The 20,585-nt window shown below is 37.0% G+C and overlaps 1 protein-coding gene across 1 annotated transcript in view; it reads right to left on the bottom strand.

Moving 5' to 3' along the window:
- Positions 1-20,585, bottom strand: part of HYDIN (HYDIN axonemal central pair apparatus protein) — a 397,956-nt gene that overhangs the window by 288,379 nt on the left and 88,992 nt on the right. The window contains exon 10 of the mRNA XM_032157850.2: positions 1,807-1,925. Coding sequence (XP_032013741.1) covers positions 1,807-1,925 — 119 coding nt within the window. The remainder of the gene's footprint in view (positions 1-1,806; positions 1,926-20,585) is intronic.

Raw genomic sequence — 20,585 nt, 5'->3', positions numbered from 1 at the left:
GGTGAGAGGTTGGGATGCTGAGAACCTGAAGGGCTGAGAGGCCAGCAAAGGCCTTCTTTTCCCAGAACAGGAGAGAGAGCCCTAGTCTCCCAGGACTCACTAACATTACATGCTGCAGGACCCTGCCAAGTTACTTAACTCCCCTGGCATTCAGGTTTGGCATTCCTTGAATGCCTTTCCTCTTTTTCTGTGCATACAGCTAATGGAATATGAATGTAAGTGAAATGTGCTACTGTCTATAAAAATATCATATACGTTCCCCCATGCCCTTTCCCCTTCCACAATCTTGTAGACCACGTGGTAGGGGTGGCCAAGCATGAGACGGTCCAGCTTCTCTGCTGGAAGAGAGCACCTGCTCACTAGAAACCTTTGTTTTGGACTTTATGTAAGGTATAAAAGAAACTTCTAGCATATTTGAGACCTTACGTATTTTTGTATTTGTTTGTTATAATATCCAGCACTACCTTAACTTCTCTAAGCCTCAGTTTACCCAGCTATAAAATGGAAATAGTTAATTGTACCTCACAAATAGTTCTCACAAATAGGTTTTTATTGTTTTGGGGTGGTTTTCGTTTTTTGTTTCTTTTTTTTTTTTTTTGAGACAGAGTCTCACTCTGTTGCCCAGGCTGGAGTGCAGTGGCGCGATCTTGGCTCATTGCAACCTCCACCTCCTGAGTTCAAGTGATTCTCCTGCTTCGGTCTTCCAAGTAGTTGGGATTACAGGTGCCTGCCAACATGCCCTGGTAATTTTTGTATTTTTAGTAGCGATTGAGTTTCACCATATTGACCAGGCTGGTCTTGAACTCCTGACCTCAAGTGATCCACCGCCTCGCCCTCCCAAAGTGCTAGGATACAAATCGGGTTTTTGTGAGGACTAAATGAATGAGTGAAGGTCAAAGCACTAGCACTGTGCTCAACACACATTAAGGGAGATGTGTATATTAACTACTACACAATCCACATTTCTCATATGCAAAATAGATATAATAAAGCCTAACTTTCACAATTTGGTAAGGATTAGAAATCACACACACACAAACACATAGACATGCACATACAATAAAGTATGACTCTGACACCTATTTGTCACTCATTAAATAATTGTTTTAAATACCTCTATAAAAATACAAACATATACAATGAAGGAACTTTCCCAAAATGAAGTTTCAAGGGTTATAGTCTGATATAATGTAAAAAATGTGCCCTAGATACAAATTTAGTGATGGGGAGACACTGAAGCAAACAATGATCCTGAAGAACTCATGCATACATCCTGTAAAATTTCATTTTCTAATTAATTGGAAAGATAAAGCAGGAAAGTCTCTTCCAGAAACTGATTGGTTTTTAAAACATGGATTGGAGACTAGTGCATTAAGAGAAAATTCTGAAGTGTGAAAACAGCTAGCTCATTAGGACATTCTAGAGAATGTAAAAGGTTATCTATCCTCTGATCTGTGGAATTTATGTTGTCAGAGAACAAGCACTAAACAGATGGGGAGATGTATTTATGAGTTTTCCCTTTGCAATCTACAAAACAATGAGGATAAAACCAGTTAAACTATGGCTTTGAAGCTTTTTAGCTTTTACTAAAGTGAAGGAGGGCTAATGAATATAAAAAAGTTGTTTCCCTCGCGATGGCCAGGCAAGAGGAGGAAGAATCCGAGCACTCCAGGGTCTCAACAAGGATGACTAACGGCCAATGAATGTGATTGCACACTCTTTCCATCAAATAAAAACACATAAGATAAAACAAACTCCAAAAGCCAAGTACTGTTTGAAGTCTCAACGAACAACTCTAGTGCTTACCTCATAACAATGTGCAGATCCAGTGAAAACTTTCCCAATATCCAGCAATTCAAAGTTGAAGTGAATCTTAGGTCCCATGCCTTCCCCTTTGATTCGGAGGGGCAGACGGATTTCTCGGCCTAGAAAAACAATTCAGACTTTATCATCCAAATGGTGCGTCACTTACCCCAAATCACGTTCCCTCATGTACGTTACCAATATAAATAATCAAAATTATTAAATAGCTCCCTGCACTGCACCGAGGGAACTGCAATTTAACTAACGCTGAAGATTCATCCTATCTAGGAGCCAATCATAATCCTGACTGCTGAAATTGTGAAAGACCAAAATCCCAAAGATAGAATTCTGGAAAAACAAAAGACATTCTTTACAATATATTTATCTATATTTTAAAGAGGGATTTACTTGAGAAACATCTAAAAACAAAATATAACACTTCAAAGGCCACTTTATGCAACAAAATAGGTAATAATAAAATACATATTTTTACAAGCATAAACACAGGTAGACTAACAACAGTCACGTGGATATAACAGTTATGAGCACACAAGCTGTGTTTGTTTATAAAGGAACAGGTGAAAAAGGGCAATGTACAAATGCATGTCATTATGGTTGCTAACTGCAGGCACCCAGCTTTATAACTGTGATCACCCGGAATACCATATGAACAACCTGTCTTTTGAGAAGATAGATCAAAAACCATGATGGGTCGCCCCCATTTAGGCAGTTTCCCAAAGAGCTGAGATCTCCAGAAATTTTCTGTCTCACAAATTCAGATGTACAAAAAGACTATCTCTTCATGTATTGAGGAAGTGTCAGCATTTTTACGTACACACACAATGCTTACGCACAAAGGCAACGTCGTGATAATGCACTTTCATGGAGTCAAATTTCTATGTCCAAGGCAGCAGAGGAAAAGTCTGTCCCAGCTCTCAGAGACAAAGCAATGTGCCTTCTGTATTTGTTCTCTCCGAAGTCCCTGGCTGGTTGGATAGGGCCTGTCAGCAGTGAGGGCAGATTTTCCCCATCAAGTCCGCTCAGACTTACACACAAATCTCCTCTGGAAACACTCATAGATATACCCAAAATTATGCTTTCCCAGGTTTCCACCAGTTTTTACTGGTCAAGTTGACATCTAAAATTAAGTCCACAAGCCCATCCCTTGTCAACCTGGCACCCATGTGTTAAACCATACTAAATTTCCCAATAAAGACAACAAGGTAATAGTTCCACCTAACATGGTACAATCAGCATAATGCAACTATCCTGTGTGCAACTGAAAACACGCTAATCCCTTCCCCAGACTTTGGTTTTCAGGATTTCAACATTTGGGATTTTAATTTTTCAGGACTGTGATTTTGGGGATTTTAGACACCAGGGATGTTAGACTTTAGGGATTTTGATCCTTAGGGGTTTTGATCTTTCAGGAACTCAAGATTTGGGATTATGGCATTTTGAATTGTGTCTTTTGGTATTGTGATCCAAACATTTTTTTTTATTTTATTTTTTTTTTGAGACGGAGTCTCGCTCTATCGCCCAGGCTGGAGTGCAGTGGCGCAGTCTCGGCTCACTGCAAGCTCCGCCTCCTGGGTTCACGCCATTCTCCTGCCTCAGCCTCTCCGAGTAGCTGGGACTACAGGCGCCCGCCACCACGCCCGGCTAAGTTTTTGTATTTTTTTAGTAGAGACGGGGTTTCATCACGGTCTCGATCTCCTGACCTCGTGATCCGCCCGCCTTGGCCTCCCAAAGTGCTGGGATTACAAGCATGAGCCACTGCACCCGGCCCATGATCCAAACATTTTAAGAAAATAAGAATACTGCTAGTTTCTTATCTTTAGGGAGCAGACTGTATTGCAATTTACATTTTAGCAGGAAAAAAATTAAAAATTTAACCCAATTCTTAACATTATTCCAAAGTTTCTTACAAAGAAAAGTAATTCTAAATCAGAGAAGGGTGACCATTGATTGATGCTTCTCATAAAATGAGAGCCAACTTGGGGCTCCAAGGGACATTATTCACATTGATCTTCCTTAGATTTAGGAAGATCCAGAATATTAGGGACCTGAGTCTAGGGATCTTACCCAGTGCTTACTTTTGCTGAATTTCTTCCATGTAGAGATAATGAAATGCACTTCACAATATCCGTTATAACACATCTACAATGAACTCACAGTCAATACAGAGCACACAACCTTTGAAGTACTGACTGGTTTTGTTCCCCCTTTTAAAAATGAAACTATCTTTGTTCGATAATACATGATCATTATACAATTTAAAGGGAATATGAATAAACTTATCTTATAATTGTACCATGCAAAGATAACTACTGTTAACATTTTGGTGCCTATCCTTTTATATTTAATTGTATCACGATACTGCTAATGCAAATGGGAATGTATGCCATGTTATTTTGCAACCTGCTTTTTTTCATTTAATAATACCTTTGGAACATTTTAACATATCATTAACATATCATACCTAAAGACCTCCCTTATTCTTCTTAATGGTTATGTGGTCCACTGTTGGGAGGCAAATATGTTTAAATCTCTTATTGGACATTTAAGTGGCTTCCAACCTTTCATTACAATTTGTAGTATAATTACTATCATCAAACATGTATCTGTGAACAATTTTTCCATATTTTCTTCCAGCACTTTGAAGATATTATAGCTTTCCACTGTTTCTGTTGAGAAGTCAGCTCATACTCTTTTTGCTCAGTTGAAACAATCTATCTTGTCTTCTGATAGATTTAATTTTTATGCACACATATTTCTTTATTTTTATCTTTAGCTTTCAGTGATTTTACTATAATGTTCCTAGGCATGGTTGCATTTATCCTTTCAGGGGCTTGCAGCACTTATTGAATATGTGAATAAATGTCTTTCATCAATTCTGAAAAATTTTGAGTCATTATCTTTTCAAATATTGTTTCTTCTCCACTTTTCACCTGTCTTTTTTGTGTGTCTGTGTGTGTTCTTTTTCTATATTTTGTCTCTGCATGATTCAGTATTTTCAGATATTTTATTTGATTTATCTAATTTCCACTTTACAAAATCTATCTCTGGCTATACCTAATAAGCGGTTAAATTCATCCACTGAGTTTTTAATTTGTTATTATAACTTCTTAGTTCTAGACTTTTCATTAGAATGTTTCTAGTTTTCAGATCTCTGCTTAATTTTGATAAAAACATTTTTAAAATCTGTGTCTGATAATTCTATGATCTGCTCTCCTGGATTTGTTTCTATTGTTTACTCTGGTTTTCTATCAGATTGTCTTACCTCCTCATGTGCTTGGTCATTTTTTGATTGAGTGCTGATCAGTATATATAAAAGTTATAGACATAATTTAAAGCCATAAGAAGATATCTCCCTCCGGCTTCTGGCTGGCGACTGGGGGGCATTAGTAATCCCAGACAACCTAATTTAGCTATTCTCAGCTAAGGTTTTGTGAGAGAATGAAGCCCTGCAGCAAATCATTCGAGTGATTATTTTCTCAACTCTCCCAAGAAGGGTAGATAGCTAGCATCATCCTAGGTACAACAGAGATAAATTAATTCCTCATAAATAATAGACACCTTAGAACACTAGAGATTAATTACCTTCTGGATCTCCAGTGGAAAACTGTTTGAAATGAAGCCAATAACTGAACAATGATTCAAAGCTGAACTTCAATCTCTTTGAGGACTGGCCCATTTCTAATTCACTGGGTCCAACTCTTAAGTCTGGGGGACTAGATTACTGGGGCCCTTCCTCCTGGGACATACCACGGACTTTTGTTTTCTTCTTTAACCTTACTTATCCTTTTAGCCTCTCTGCAGTTTTTACCAAAAAGGCAGTGTCTTTAAGGATAAAGTGGCCCCCAAAGTCTGATGGTCTTGATTTCCTTCTCTTGGATCTTGGCCCCATGTTCTGGTAGTTCTCTCTTGCCTTAAAAAACAGATTTTAAAAAATATTTTGCCTTGCTTTCCTAGGTGTTCTTAGACAGAGTTAATTCAAATTACCCAACTTATCATTTATGAAAGATTTCCAGAACAAAGGGATGCACATTTGACATTGTGATAGCTGTAGCCATACCACTCTCAAGAATGGTCGTGCTAATTCCACACAAACATCTGTAGTATTTACGGGTTCCTTCTCTCCACATTCTCCCCAGCAGGGGGGATATCACCACTTTGAAAATCTTTGATAGGTCGATGGTTTTCCTTAAATATATATCATATAATTTCAAGTTCTCTAAGGAAAGAGGATATATTTGCTCTGTATGGACATTTTGAATGTTCAAAATACTTTTGATGCTTCGTTGATGTAGTTTTCAGTATTACAGAAAGTATGCTTAGAACAGCCAAGTGATAGTTCTAATTCATTATCATCATTTTAACGCCTTGTGACATTTTATGTTCCACTGTCTTCTGTTGCTGTTTAGCTTTTGTATTTTTAATGCTTTTTCCCCATGAATGTCCGTTAAAGACAGAATACTTGTCCTTTTGTTCCTTCTAGTGCTTGGCAACATAGTGGTCATTAGACAAGCATTACTTTGATTATAAGAAACAAAAGCCATACTTAGGATGACTGATTTATTGAAAGGGTTCCCCTGCTCCATCCAATCCCTGGAAAAGAGGTTCCTCTAAAGATCAGGTGTTAGTTGTGGCAATACTCTAAACTATAAATAAAACTTTCTTTTTTTTTGAGACAGAGTCTCGCTCTGTCGCCCAGGCTGGAGTGCAGTGGCATGATCTTGGCTCACTGCAAGCGCCGCCTCCCAGGTTCACGCCATTCTCCTGCCTCAGCCTCCTGAGTAGCTGGGACTACAGACACCTGCCACCACGCCCGGCTAATTTTTTTGTATTTTTAGTAGAAACGGGGTTTCACCATGTTAGCCAGGATGGTCTCGATCTCCCGACCTCATGATCCGCCCGTCTCAGCCTCCCAAAGTGCTGGGATTACAGGCGTGAGCTACCACGCCTGGCCAATAAAACTTTCAAAGGGCCCAAACCGCGTTACCCTACTCTATTACTTTTTAGGTCTAGACTATTGGGAATAATTTACACTCTTTGGTCAAGAGAAAAGTATTTTGATTGAGATCCAACTTGCAGAATGGCAAAGAAAGAGAATTGCAAATATATCATGGAATAAACTGCAGGACTATTTATAACTGTCAGGCCTAAAACTATCTCCGTTACCTTGACTGCCTTTCTTAAAAAAAAAAAAAAAAAAAAAAAAAAAAAGGAGATGTGTTGTAATAAAGCAGTGAGCCAATGTTTCTTTGGTAGTTATTAATTACTTCAAAGGAGTTTGTCTTACTTGTTGCTAGCCACTCCCCACACCCAGAACAGGAGTACAAGTAATGCCCAGCCTTGAGTTTCTAACTGTTAGTATAAATTTTAGGGTCACATTACAAATGTTACTTTTCCACAAGATTTTCTAAGCAGATATTTTTCTTGTCTTGGCAAAAGGCAGCAAGAGATACAAGCATGGAGGAACTAGTAAACTTTAAGGGCAGACTCCTTATTAAAAGACCAAAATATTTTAAAACATAGAGGAGTCCTCATCTATGACTGTAGTGTTCTGATTTCACACATGAGAAGTAGGGAGATGCACTACAGAACCCCTTTAATGACCCTGAAGTCCCCAAATGCAACAGATCCCATTGCATTATGTACCAGGAAATGCAAACCATGGGCTTTCAAAAACTTTCCATCTGCTATGGTCTGAATGTTAGTGTCCCCTGAACCCCAAATTCATATGTTGAAATCTTAACTCCCAAGATGATGGCATTAAGACATGAGGCCTTTAGGAGGTGATATGATCATGAGGGTGTAGCCCTTAAGAATGGGACTAGTGCCCTTATAAAAGCTGCCCCAGCAAGCTCGTCTGCACCTTCCACCATCTGCTGGTGCCTTGATCTTGGATTCTCCAGCCTCCAGAATTGTGTTGAATAAATTTCTGTTTTTCATAAACCGAGTCTATGGCATTTTATTATAGCAGCCTGAACAGACTAAAATACCATCTAAGATATCCTAGATGTTCCATATTATACTTGAGTTCCATTCCTGTGCAGTAAGAAAAAATGCAGAGGAAAAAAAGTATAAATAGAAGAATAAACAGACATTATTCACTCATATTAAGACTGTCAACCTGGAAAATAAAAAAGAATTTATAAATACATTTTTAAAATTAATAAGAGAGGGACTGTGTATGATGGCTCATGCCTGTAATCCTAGTGCTTTGAGAGGACAAGGTAGGAGGAACAATTGAGGCCAGGAGTTCAAGATCAGCCTGGGCAATATGGCAAGACCTTGTCTCTACAACTTTTTAAAAAAGTTATCCAGGCATCATGGAGTGAGCCTGTAGTCCCAGCTATTTGGGAGGCTGAGGCAAAAGGATCACTTGAGCCCAGGAGTTCAAGGCTGCAGTGAGCTTTGATCACATCACTTGCACTCCAGCCTGGGCAACAGAGCAAGAAGTGGTCTCAAAAAATAAATAAAATAAAATAAACAACAGAGTAAGATTCAGGATTAGAAAACATTTACAAAGGTCAACTGTATTTCTATATCCAGCAACAGTCAGAAAAATTTAGCTTTCAAGATTCTATTTATAAAAGCAACAAAAATATAAAGTACATAAAAATAAATCAACAAAATATACTTGAAACCTTCAAACCAAAGTTGTAAAACTTTATGGAAAGATATTAACAAGGATTTAAATAAATGAATGAATAAATAGAGAACTAGACTATATTCTTGAAAAGGCAGATTCAATGTCATCAAGAGTGTCCATTTTCTCCCAACAGATTTATATCTATAAATTCAATGTACTGCTAAACAAAACGCCAGCAGGTAGAATTTGGTGGAGTGTGGTGGGTTGATTTTAAAATTTAAATAAAAAATCAAAGGGCCAATAAAAAGAAGACATGCTGAAGGAAGAACAAGTTGGGAGAACTTGCCCTTTCATAAACTCAAATCTAGTGGAAAGCTATTGTAATTAAGATAGTGTAGTATTCAGGCAGAAAGTGCAAAATGACAAAGGAAACAGAAGAGAAACTCAGAACAGATGCACAAATACATGTGAATTTGATTTATATCAGAGTAGGTGTTGAATATCAGTGAGGAAAGATGGCTACATAGTGTAGGGAGCTAAATCAGCTGATATCCACATGGGATCTGTGGTAGGCTGAATAATGGCCCCTAAAGATATTTACATTCTCATTCCTGAATCTAAATATTTCCTTATATGGCAAAAGGGTGAATGTTGCCTTATATGTCAAAAGAGGTAATTAAATTAATAATTTAGACATGGGGAGATTATCCTAGATTATCTTGGTGGGCCCTAATATAATCACAAATGTCCTTAAGAAGAAAGCAGAGGGAAACTTGACCCAGAAGATGAAAAGACAATGCAATGATGCAAGCAGATTAGAGTGATGCAACCACAAGCCATGGAATGCTGGCAGCTTTAAAAGCTGGAAAAAGTAAGGAACAAATTTTTCCCAGGAATCTCCAAAAGGAACCAGCCCTGTTGACACCTGATTTTAGCTCAGTGAAACTGATTTCAGACTTCTGAATTCCAGAACTGTAAGACAATAAATGTGTGTTGTTTTAAGTCACTAAGTAACTCGTAACTTGTTTCAGCAGCAATAAGAAACTGATACAGAGTCCCTCCCATCTGCTCTACACAAAAGTCAACTCAAGTTGGATCAATGTGATGGTAAACTACGAAACTTTTTAGAAAGCAATATAGAATGATCTCTTTACCAACTTGGTGTAGAGAAAGGGATTTTAATAATACAAAGTGAGCAAATTATAAAATAAAAAATTATCATATGCAATTACATTAAAACTCCTGTTCACTAAAATCACCTTAATGAGGGTGAATGGACAAGACACAAACTGGGAGAAGATATTTGCAGGACATATTAAGCCAGTTACATCCCAAATACATCAAGAGCCCCTATGAATCAACAATACAAAGACAACACAATAGAAAAATGGGCAAAGGCCAAATAGGAATTTCACAGGAGATGAAACACAAATGGCCAGTCAATATAACATGCTATTTTCATTAACATAATGAAATTCGTAATTGCAGAAATATTAATCAAAGCCACAGTGAGATTCCATTTCACAACTAGCGGAGGAGCAAAATTTTAAAAGTTGATCAATACTAAGAGTAGTCAAGGTTATGGAGTAAGGTTATAGGCACATCTCCTGCACGTAAGAAGGTAGAGTGGCACAACCCCTTTGGAGAAGTCTGATTACCTAGTAAACCTGAGTGTATACATCCTGTACGTCCTGGAGTTGCCACTCCTGGGGATACATCCTAGAAAAATTTGGCACCATGTACCTGAAAACCTGTTCAAGAATGTTCATAAGAGCATTATTCTCAATAGCATAACAGCATTAAGTTAGAAACAACACAAATGTCCAACTGGATAGGAATTTTTATAAATTCAAATAATAGAATATTAACTGTTAAATTATAGCCTCATGCATGACATGAGTGAATCTCAGAAAAACAAATATAGTATGACAATATTTATGTAAAGTTTAAAACATGCAAAAATAAGTTATATATTGTTATGGGTTATACCCACATATGGCTAAAAAGCAGTATGAACAAAACCAAGGAAATGATTAACTGACTACACAAAATTTCAAATGGATAGTTACCTCTATGCAGGAAACAGAAGGATAAAGATATTCTAAAATATGGTAAAGTCTCATTTCTTAATGTGGGTGACAGGTTCACGGTTGTTTATCTTACTATTATTCCTTATACCTTACCTATGTAATACAAATGTTATTTTGTGTAATTTCAATATAAATTTTAAAAACACAAAACAAAACTTGCTGAAATGTTAACTAATACATTTTGTTGTACGTTTGTGTGCACAAAATTGTTTATTATACGGGTATTTCTTGGAACCCCAAAGCTCATTATCAGAATTTTCGCATTCAATAATAATATGATGTAAGTTGTTTTACCTAAATTCATTATCTAAATGAAAATAATATTATAATTATGATATGAATGTATGCATGTGCCAGCAAAAACATTTATGTTTGCTTGAGTTTCAGCAGTAAAATGTAGTGTGTGTTACAGCCCGACCTTCAGCTGTTCTGACAAGACAGATTTGTTTTGTACTTTCCTTGTTTAAAATGTGTTATGCATTATCAGCTAATCTTCCCACAATTTCCCTGATGGTTTAGTCTTTCATGGGTTCTGGAGTTTGTTTCTGCCAGGTACTGAGGGCAACCACCAACCAGGGAATGATTTAGACAAAATCTTTAGATCCTAGACTTCTAGAATCTTTAACACTCATTTTATTGTTTGTATTACAGTTCATGTTTACAGCAGTGTAGAAAGAAAATGTAATTCATGTCTAAAATTGTACAGTATCTTCACATGCTACAAACCAATACACCCATTTATATACTTATTTAAGCATTATAGAGGTAATTTGAATATTTTAAATGCCTTGTGTTATACAGGAATCTTTGATGAGTTGTTATATAGGTGTTTTAAAATGTTTTAGAAAAACTGGATAGAGTTTCTGGATGGGCTGGGAACCTAACTGTTTCTGAGAGTTACAAGAATGGAATATGGGTTGCACTATTTCAGAGGAACCATGTCTTTATGGGGTGGTGTGGTACAGGACACAGACCAGGACTGTCACAACCTAGAATTCAAATCTTGGATTAAGAAACCCCACAGACAACTCACCTAAATTCTCTAAGCTTTAGCTTTCTCACCTGTAAAATAAAGATAATAATTCCAACCTACCTTACTGAATTATTGAGACACAAATAAGATTAGTCTGCAAGTGTCTTTGTGTTTATATACAAATGTGTTCATATACTATAATGTGAACATAAAATTATTATGTAAATTTGATTTATGAGAGAGCTGATGTTGAATATCAGTGAGAAAAGATGGATTATTTAGTGTAAAGAGCTGAAACAGCTGGAAATCCACATGAGATCTATGGCAGGCTGAATAACGGCCCCCAAAGATATTCACATCCTCATTCCTGAATCTGTAAATATTACCTTATAAGTCAAAAGATGTGATTAAGAGTTTTGCAATGGGGAGATTATCCTGGATTATCTTGATTATGGTAGTTTAAAAATCATCTTGCACTCTGGTAGTAGGAGTCCTTTCATTTTATTCTTCTTTTCCAAAGTTGTTTCGGCTATTCTAGGTTGTATGCATTTCCATGTGAATTTTAGAATCAGCTTGTCAAGTTCTACATAAAAACCATCTTGGATTTTAATTTTGATTTCAATTAAATCTATAGATGAATTTAGGGGAGAAATGGCATTAAGATGTCATTAAGATATTATTGAATAGCCATATTGAATTTACCAATCTATGAACAAGCTATAGTTTTCTATTTGTTTAGGTCTTTAATTTCTCTCATTAATCTTTCATAGTTTTCAGTATATGGGTCTTGTACACATTTTGTCAAATTTATCTCTAATTATTTTATATTTCTCAATGTTATTGTGATACCACCTTTTAAAATTTCAATCCTCTATATAGATCTCATATCCTGCAACCTTGTACTAGTTACTACACTTAATTTGTAGACTTTGTTTAAAATGAATATTCTCCAGCATCATCTCCACAGATTTTGATTCAATAAAACATAGATAAAACCAAGAATCTACATTCTTAATGAGTATCCAGGGGGATTCTGATACATATTCTCTAAGGACATTACTTTGAGAAAGATATGAAAATTAATAACATTAACTTCTGATGGTATGTCCAAGTTAACTGAAGCAGTCCATTCTTCCACCCAAAATACAAAAATAGAATTGATTAAGAACATGGCAAATATATATTTTTAATGCTTTTCCAGGTTCAAAATAAAGGAAAGAAAATAACAGGTTCTAGAAATAAAAAGGGAACTCAGCTAGCATAGTAAACTAGTGAGATGACCCAAAGAAGGCCCAGAGATGTGTAGAGTAGACACAGGCCTTATGGTTTAGTGGGTCCAGTTATACCCTCACAGAGAGAGGACACAGCCTTTTTCCTATCTGGGAATGAAGAATTAAACTAAGATTCTAGCATAAATCCAGGACCGTAGAAAGACTACCTCTTTTCATAAAGGCAACTAGAATAATTCTACTCATTGGTCTAGGGAAGCAGTGATGAAGCCTGTCTTCTACTTAGAATTCTGAATAGGAGGAAGAGCCTCCTATGATAAATCAAAATCCCATGTACACATATGAAATCAAAATTTACACTATCTGATAGGTGCAAAAATCAGAAGCTGAGAAAATAAAAAATCACAGGACCCTTAGCAGAAGAAATAAAAATCTGCTCTGAGGGAATAGTTTCATAATTTGGTACCCATGCTAAAATTGAGTTCATAATACAAACATTTCAAACTATCTGAAGAAATAATCTAGTAGGAGGAAAATCAGTGATTACTACAAACATGTGAGCTGGTATCCTAAGAGATTGAGATAATAAAAAAAGTCTCATATAGCATTCTTAAAATCTTTGAAGAGATAAATGAAGAAATAGAAAACAAAATGAAGGAATAAAATATGAAAATATTCAAACTATATATAACTTCTAAAAATAAAAAGCCAAGTCAATGAATTAAAAACTGAATAGATGAATACACTGAAGAGTAGATATAGCTGAAGAAAGAATTAGTCAACTAGAAGAAAGATCTTAGAAAAACACCCAGAATACATCATATTGAGACCAGAAATGTGCAGAGAAGTTTAAGAGACATGGTAATTCCACGGGAAACACATATATCTAAAAAAAAAAATTCCAAAAGGAAAAATTTGAGATAAAAGGAAAACAACATTGGAGAGATGTTGAGTAACCAATATGTAGAATACTACTTACTTATTACCCTGAAAACTCAAAAGTGTTTTCAATGATTGGGTTGATTTTCTTTTTAATAAATCTAATTCAATCTCCATTCTTTAATTCAATTAAGATAAAAATCAGAAGCCCTAAATTGTCTTAAAAATTCAAAATTTTCCCTTTTATGACTCACAGAAAGCAAATGGACAATGAGGTTTCATCTTAATTGGGTCTCTGAAGGAAGTGGGAGCATCTGGAATCATTTCTACCATGCTGCTTTTCTGCATTTGACTCCAAAGCACCCATTAACAATGTTACCTAGCAATACCTTTCACAGTTTAAATTAGAGTGTTACTTCTTTTTGAAGTTCCCATATGCTGATCCAAACCAAATATATGTAGCTTCCCTTTGCAGTTTTTTAAAAAGGTAATCTTCCTGATTAAGTTAGGTATTTCCACATTCCATTAGAAAGTCAAAATAGATGAAAGATCAGTTTCAAGAGCCAGATCAAACCATCAGCAAGTCTTTATAAATATCTAGCATACAGATTTAACTACTTCTAAGAAAACAGAATGACTTAAAATGCAGAAAAATTGTTCAGTTTCAGAGTAATGGAAAGGCTTTTCATGATGTTATATTTGCCATAACATGCTTAGGGTGCTTCAGTGACTGCCAACTGTACTCAGCAGAAAGTCCAGTGTCCTTAGGCTGGCATCCAAGGGCAGCCCTTTATGAATGGATCCTACCTACTACTCTAGGCTTCAGCTTCATTTTCCTTCCCTCGCACTCTCTCTCTCTCTCTCTCTCTCGCAATCTCCATAGTAGTCACACACAAAGAACTTGCAATTCTTTGCCACTTCATGTTCTTGCTATGTATTTTCACATAATGCTTCTTTATGTATTTTCCCAAAGTATTTCCCTGACTTACATGCCCAGCCTTTGCTTATATTTTTACATGCTTAACAAATACTTTCAAGGGTCACTTTCTCTGGAAAGCCTTCCTTGACATCCCAAGCCGGAGCTGTGTACCCTGTATCCGCTTCTATAATAATAATCCACTTCTATAGTAGCAGTGCACTATAACTGTTGGACTGTGTGTCAGTTTCCTCCACTGAATTCTATGCTTTCTGAGGGCAGGAACTATGCTTTTGTACCTCTTTCTACTCATGGTGCCTAGATATCAAAAGCTTTCAAAAGAAAAGAGGATTGCAGTTGGAGATGTGGGTTAAATCTCATGCATCCTCAGAGGCCTCCCTTATGACCAGGAGCCTTCCCTGCTATTTCCTGTCTCTGAACATATATTTACGTAATGGAACATTGTACAACAATGAAAATGAAATACAACTAGAGCAAAAGTAGCAACATAGATGAAACATGTAGGCTCATTTCAGATACGTACATTTCAAAACAGGCATTACTAAATTGTATTGTTTAGAGATACATACATTGGGTAAAAACTATACATGAAAGCAATTGCAACAAAAGCAAAAATTGACAAATTATATCTAATTAAGACTTGGAACCAACCCAAATGTCCAACAATGATAGACTGGATTAAGAAAATGTGGCACATATACACCATGGAATACTATGCAGCCATAAAAAATAATGAGTTCATGTCCTTTGTAGGGACATGGATGAAGCCGGAAACCATCATTCTCAGCAAACTATTGCAAGGACAAAAAACCAAACACCGCATGTTCTCACTCATAGGTGGGCACTGAACAACGAGAACACTTGGACACAGGAAGGGGAACATCACACACTGGGGCCTGTTGTGGGGTGGGGGGAGAGGGGAGGGATAGCATTAGGAGATATACCTAATGTTAAATGATGAGTTAATGGGTGCAGCACACCAACATGGCACATGTATACATATGTAACAAACCTGCACGTTATGCACATGTACCCCAGTACTTAAAGTATAATAAAAAGAAGTAAAATTAAATTTAAAAAAAAGCTTAAGAGCTTCTGCACAGCAAAAGAAACTATGGGCACACTAAAGAGGCAAAACCCACAGAATGGGAAAAAATATTTGCAAACTATGCATCTGACAAAGATTTAATACCCACCATCTATAAGGAACTTAAACAAATTTATAAGAAAAAAACAAACAATCCTATTAAAAAGTGGGCAAAAAAAAAACAAGAACAAATACTTTTCAAAAGAAGACATATATGTGGCCAACAAGCATATGAAAAAAAGCTCAATATCACTGATCATTAGAGAAATGCAAATCAAAACCACAATGAGATATCATCTCATATAGTCAGAATGGCTATTACTAAAAAGTCAAAAAATAACAGATGCTGGTGAGGTTGTAAAGAAAAGGGAACACTTATACACTGTTGCTGGGAGTGTAAATTAGTTCAACCATTATGGAAAGCAGTGTAGTGATTCTTCAAAGAACTAAAAATAGAACTACCATTCGACCCAGCAATACCATTACTGGGTATATACCCAAAAGGATATAAATTGTTCTACATGAAAACATGCACGTGTATGTTCATTGCAGCACTAGTCACAATAGCAAAGACATGGAATCAACTTAAAAGCCCATCAATGGTAGACTGGATAAAGAAAATGTGATACATATACACTACGAAATACTACGCAGCCATAAAAAAGAATGAGATCATGTCATTTGCAGGAATGTAGATGAAGCTGGAGGCCATCATCCCTAGCAAACTAATGCAGAAATAGAAAAACAAACTACTGCATATTCTCACTTATAAGTGGAAGCTAAATGATGAGAACACACGGACACAAAGAGCAGAACAACAGACACTGGGGCCTAGTGGAGGGTGGAGGGTGAGAGGAGGAAGAGGATCAGGAAAAATAACTATTGGGTATTAGGCTTAGAACCTGTGTGACAAAAATCTGTACAACAAAAACAAAACTGCACACGTACCCCTGAACCTAAAAGTTAATTTTTTTTCAAATCACAAGCAAAAAAACAAAAACAAAAAACAACAACAAAAAAAGCAAGGACATGATGGTCATCAAGAAGAGAACGGTGGTGATTTCAGGGGAGGCTGCAGTGAGAGGAGTATGATTGGGAGGGAACACACTGAGGCTTCTAGGGGCTGAAAATATTCTATTATTAATCTTGGTGGCAATAACATAGTGTTTGCCTTATAATTATTTGTTATAATGTACCAGTATGTGTATAAGTTTCCAATTGTTGCTACAAGAAACTGTCACAAACTTAGTGGCTTACTGCACAAATGTATTATCTGAAAGTTCTGGACGTCAAAAGTCCAAAGTGATCTGATCGCTGTAAATTATGCGTATTGAAACATCACTATGTACCCCATGAATATGTATGGTTATTATTTGTCAATTAAAAAAAATTTTAAAGATGAAAATATACAACTAGAAACAAAGTCCAACGTGGGTCTCACTGGGCTAAAATCAACGTATTCCTAGGGCTGCATTCCTTCCTGGAGACCCTGGGGTAGGGGGAATTCATTTTCTTGCATTTTCCAGTTTCTGGAGGCTCCCTGAATTCCTTACCTTGTCCATCTTTACTGCCTGGGAATGACTGGTTGAGACTTTCTCATATCACAGCCCTCTGACACTGAGACCAATCCTTCTGCCTACTTCTTGGGCATTTATGGACCCTTGTGATTATACTGAGCCACCAACATGATGCAGGATAGTCTCCCTATCTTAAAGTCAGCTCATTAGTAACTTTAATTCCATCTGCTGCCTTGATTCCTCTTTGCCATTTAATGTAACATGTCCACAGATTCTGGGGGTCAGGACCTGGACATCTTTGGGAGGCCACTTCTGTGCTTACCACTTAATGTATTATGTAATTTCTGAATCTGCATCTATTCAATAATGACACAAGGTTAAAAATTAAATTGCAGTATGTAAATGCAAAGGGTTCCTATGCAATCATGAAAAGAATGACATCTTTTATTTAGTATTACGTATAATCTCTGGGAAATATTTTAAAAGCAATGTTAAAACCATTATGTAAAGTATACTGTCATTTACGCAAAACGACATGAGGAGGAAAGAATTGCTTCTACATGCCACATATATCTTAAAGCAAAGGAAAACAAAACAAAACAAGGGAAGGAGATTTTTATCTGTCTAACAAGTATTTCTTACTGACCTAAGATCAAGGGGTTTTACTAGCTCATTGAAGATAATAGTAAGGAATCATCAGCAGCTCTTGAAAAGACACAGAGAATTGCATAGAATTTACAGGGAAGATAATATGGAATTACTATGTGAGCAAAGCTCTTCCCTGGCAAGTGTATCTTTTAATAATCCACTAACAAAATAAAGAAGAATGTCGTGCAGATGGAAAATTACACTATTCGGCTTACCCAGGATGTGAATTCTGTGGGAGAATTCAGAATTACAAACGAAACAATAGGGAAATCTCACTTGTTGTGTAATGGTTGGGAACCTCCTGGAGAGTAGCCAACCCCTTGGAATAAGGCCAAGCACGACGTCCACAGGGAGCTGCAGATGGGAGGGAGATCCCACCACCTGTGGCATGGGGGCCACTGGAGCATTTCCAGCCCACATCTGACACTGCTGCGCTAACATTTCCTCTAGACCTATTAGGTTGTCCATTGTAGGTGATGCTCGTCTGCAGGATGGAGACAGACCTACGTCAATCCAAAAACTCCTAGTCCATTCTGCATTCATTCTGGGGATGTCTGGAGAATTCTACACTCACATGCAAGGGAGAGGTCAAATCAAATCAGGATTCACTCACTCAGTCATTTTTTTCCAGTTATTTGCTTATTTATTTAATCAACATTTATTGAGTAGCTTTATTTTCTTGGTGCTAGCAGCATAAGATAGACAGGATGAGTCCTGTGTGTATGTATACATATATATATGTATTTCAAAAATATATATCAATATATCAATTTCCAAAACAGGCAAAACTATACTATTTTGCTTAGGGATGAATAGGTGGTAAAATTATACATGAAAGCAAGGAAACAACTATCATAAAAGTCGAGGTGATGGTTATATCGAGGGAAGGTGAGGGAAACATTATCGGGAGAAGACAAACACCTGGGGGAGGTGCAGGGTAGTACAGGCTTGGGTCAGGGAGCCTATCATTCTGCACATTCCTAGACTGCCTGAGCCTCTTTTACACAGAAAAAAGTGACTGCATAGATATGGACCCAAAACAGCAGGGTGTGGCAGAATAGGGGAATTATTGCACTTGAAGGATGCAAATGATGTGCATTCTTGCTGACAGTGCACTCTTATACTCTCCCCCCAGGTTTAAAACAAACACAGCAGCCATACTTTCCTGGGAAACCTAGATATAAAACAGCAGAGGTAAGCAGCACTAGCTACCATCAACATGAAAGCCATTCTCTCATTCTTACATACGAATGAATGACCATGGACCAGAAGGCATTGGAAGGAACCCCATGAATGCATGAAAGACAAACAGCTGACATTATGGGCAATTCAGAGAACAAAAGATTTATTTTTTAAGAAACGAAAGTTCAAATGATTAACCCCAGATCAATGAGAAGAAGTTGCATCCATAAAAGAACACTTAGTTATGAAACAGGAATAGAAAACAAAAGAGGTCTTGAAAATTAAAAATATTATTGCAGAAATGAAAGATCACTAGGAAGTATTCAGAAAAAAACTGAGCTGAGTCTCTTGCAAAGCAATTGGCAAATGCTAAAGTTCAGTGCTTGACCCTGACTGCAAAAAAGAAAACTTTCCAAGTTTTTGAGTAACACCTGCTTGTACCTCTGCAAGAAAGTTCCAAAATGGAAGATGCCCCGAAACCACTGTGGCAAAATGCTGTCTTGAACCTGTTCAAGACAGGCAAGGAAAGTCTCAACTGCAAAGCAAAACAATCTGAGCCAAAGAGTAACTTGGGTTTGTTGTTGTTATCTGTATAAAAGGGAAAATTGCCATTTGAATAACTGAATAGCAGTTATGTACCAAGTGGACTATTTGAGTTCAGGGCGGTGGCTCTGCACATCAGGAATGATGCCACAGGTGCTGGCCACAGGTCTGCTGGTGGCTGCGGAGAGCTACAGCTATGCAGCACGCTCCTGCCATCTTTCCTGATTCATGAACATCAGTATTTCTCTAGGCATAGCCTTGAATTATATTTAGTGTCATTTCTTAGTAGTGCTTGATGATTAAAATCTTGTTCTTTGACAACAAATGATCAATCTTCCTGGTCTAACATTGGATTCACAGGTTTTCCGGACAAATAAAATGAAAAAACTGGAGGAAAAAATATCAAAGACACAATAAAATTTCTTAGAGCTGAAGTGATGTGAGTTATCAGACTCAAATGGCCCATAGAAGGCTGAGGAGGATGAATAAGAAAAACCCACTCCTGGACATGACTTCATCACATTCAGACCCCAAATATGAAAAGAAGGCCCCCCAAAACATCCAGAGACAAAGAAGAGGCTGCCTATAAAGGAAGGGACATTAGATGACCTCAGGCTCTGGAATTTTTACAATCAAGTAGTCACAAAGTCTCCAGTGTTCTGAGGAGAAATGATTTTGAACCTGGGATCCTATAGTCAGCTAAACTACCAAGTGAGTATGAAGGCAAAATAAGGTATTTTCAGGCATTCAAGGATTGAAGTTTCCACTTTCATCTATTTACATACACACATTATATACATCATTTCTAAGGAGGTTACTTGAGCAGACTGAGAATGAAAAGGTGTGACTGAACACATAGAAATATTTTTTTAAATTCCTGGATAACAACTGTTCATTCAGGAGGTGACTGATCTGAATTAAAATAAGAAGCTGATAGGCTCTGATCAGTGTCTTCAAAGAGAAGAAGAGAATGAATTATAAAATTAGATAGGAGTGAAGAAATAAGGAATTAGAAACCACGGGGGGGAATCAAAAGCTCTGATAAAAATCAGAGGCCAGAGCAACCAGGAGGGTGCACAGGTGGGATGGCAACCTG

The sequence above is a fragment of the Hylobates moloch genome, unplaced genomic scaffold, assembly GCF_009828535.3.
Source record: "Hylobates moloch isolate HMO894 unplaced genomic scaffold, HMol_V3 SCAFFOLD_6, whole genome shotgun sequence".
NCBI classification, from domain to species: Eukaryota; Metazoa; Chordata; class Mammalia; order Primates; family Hylobatidae; genus Hylobates; species Hylobates moloch.
Note: the sequence above shows the minus strand (reverse complement) of the source record. Positions and strands in the feature narration are given on the sequence as shown.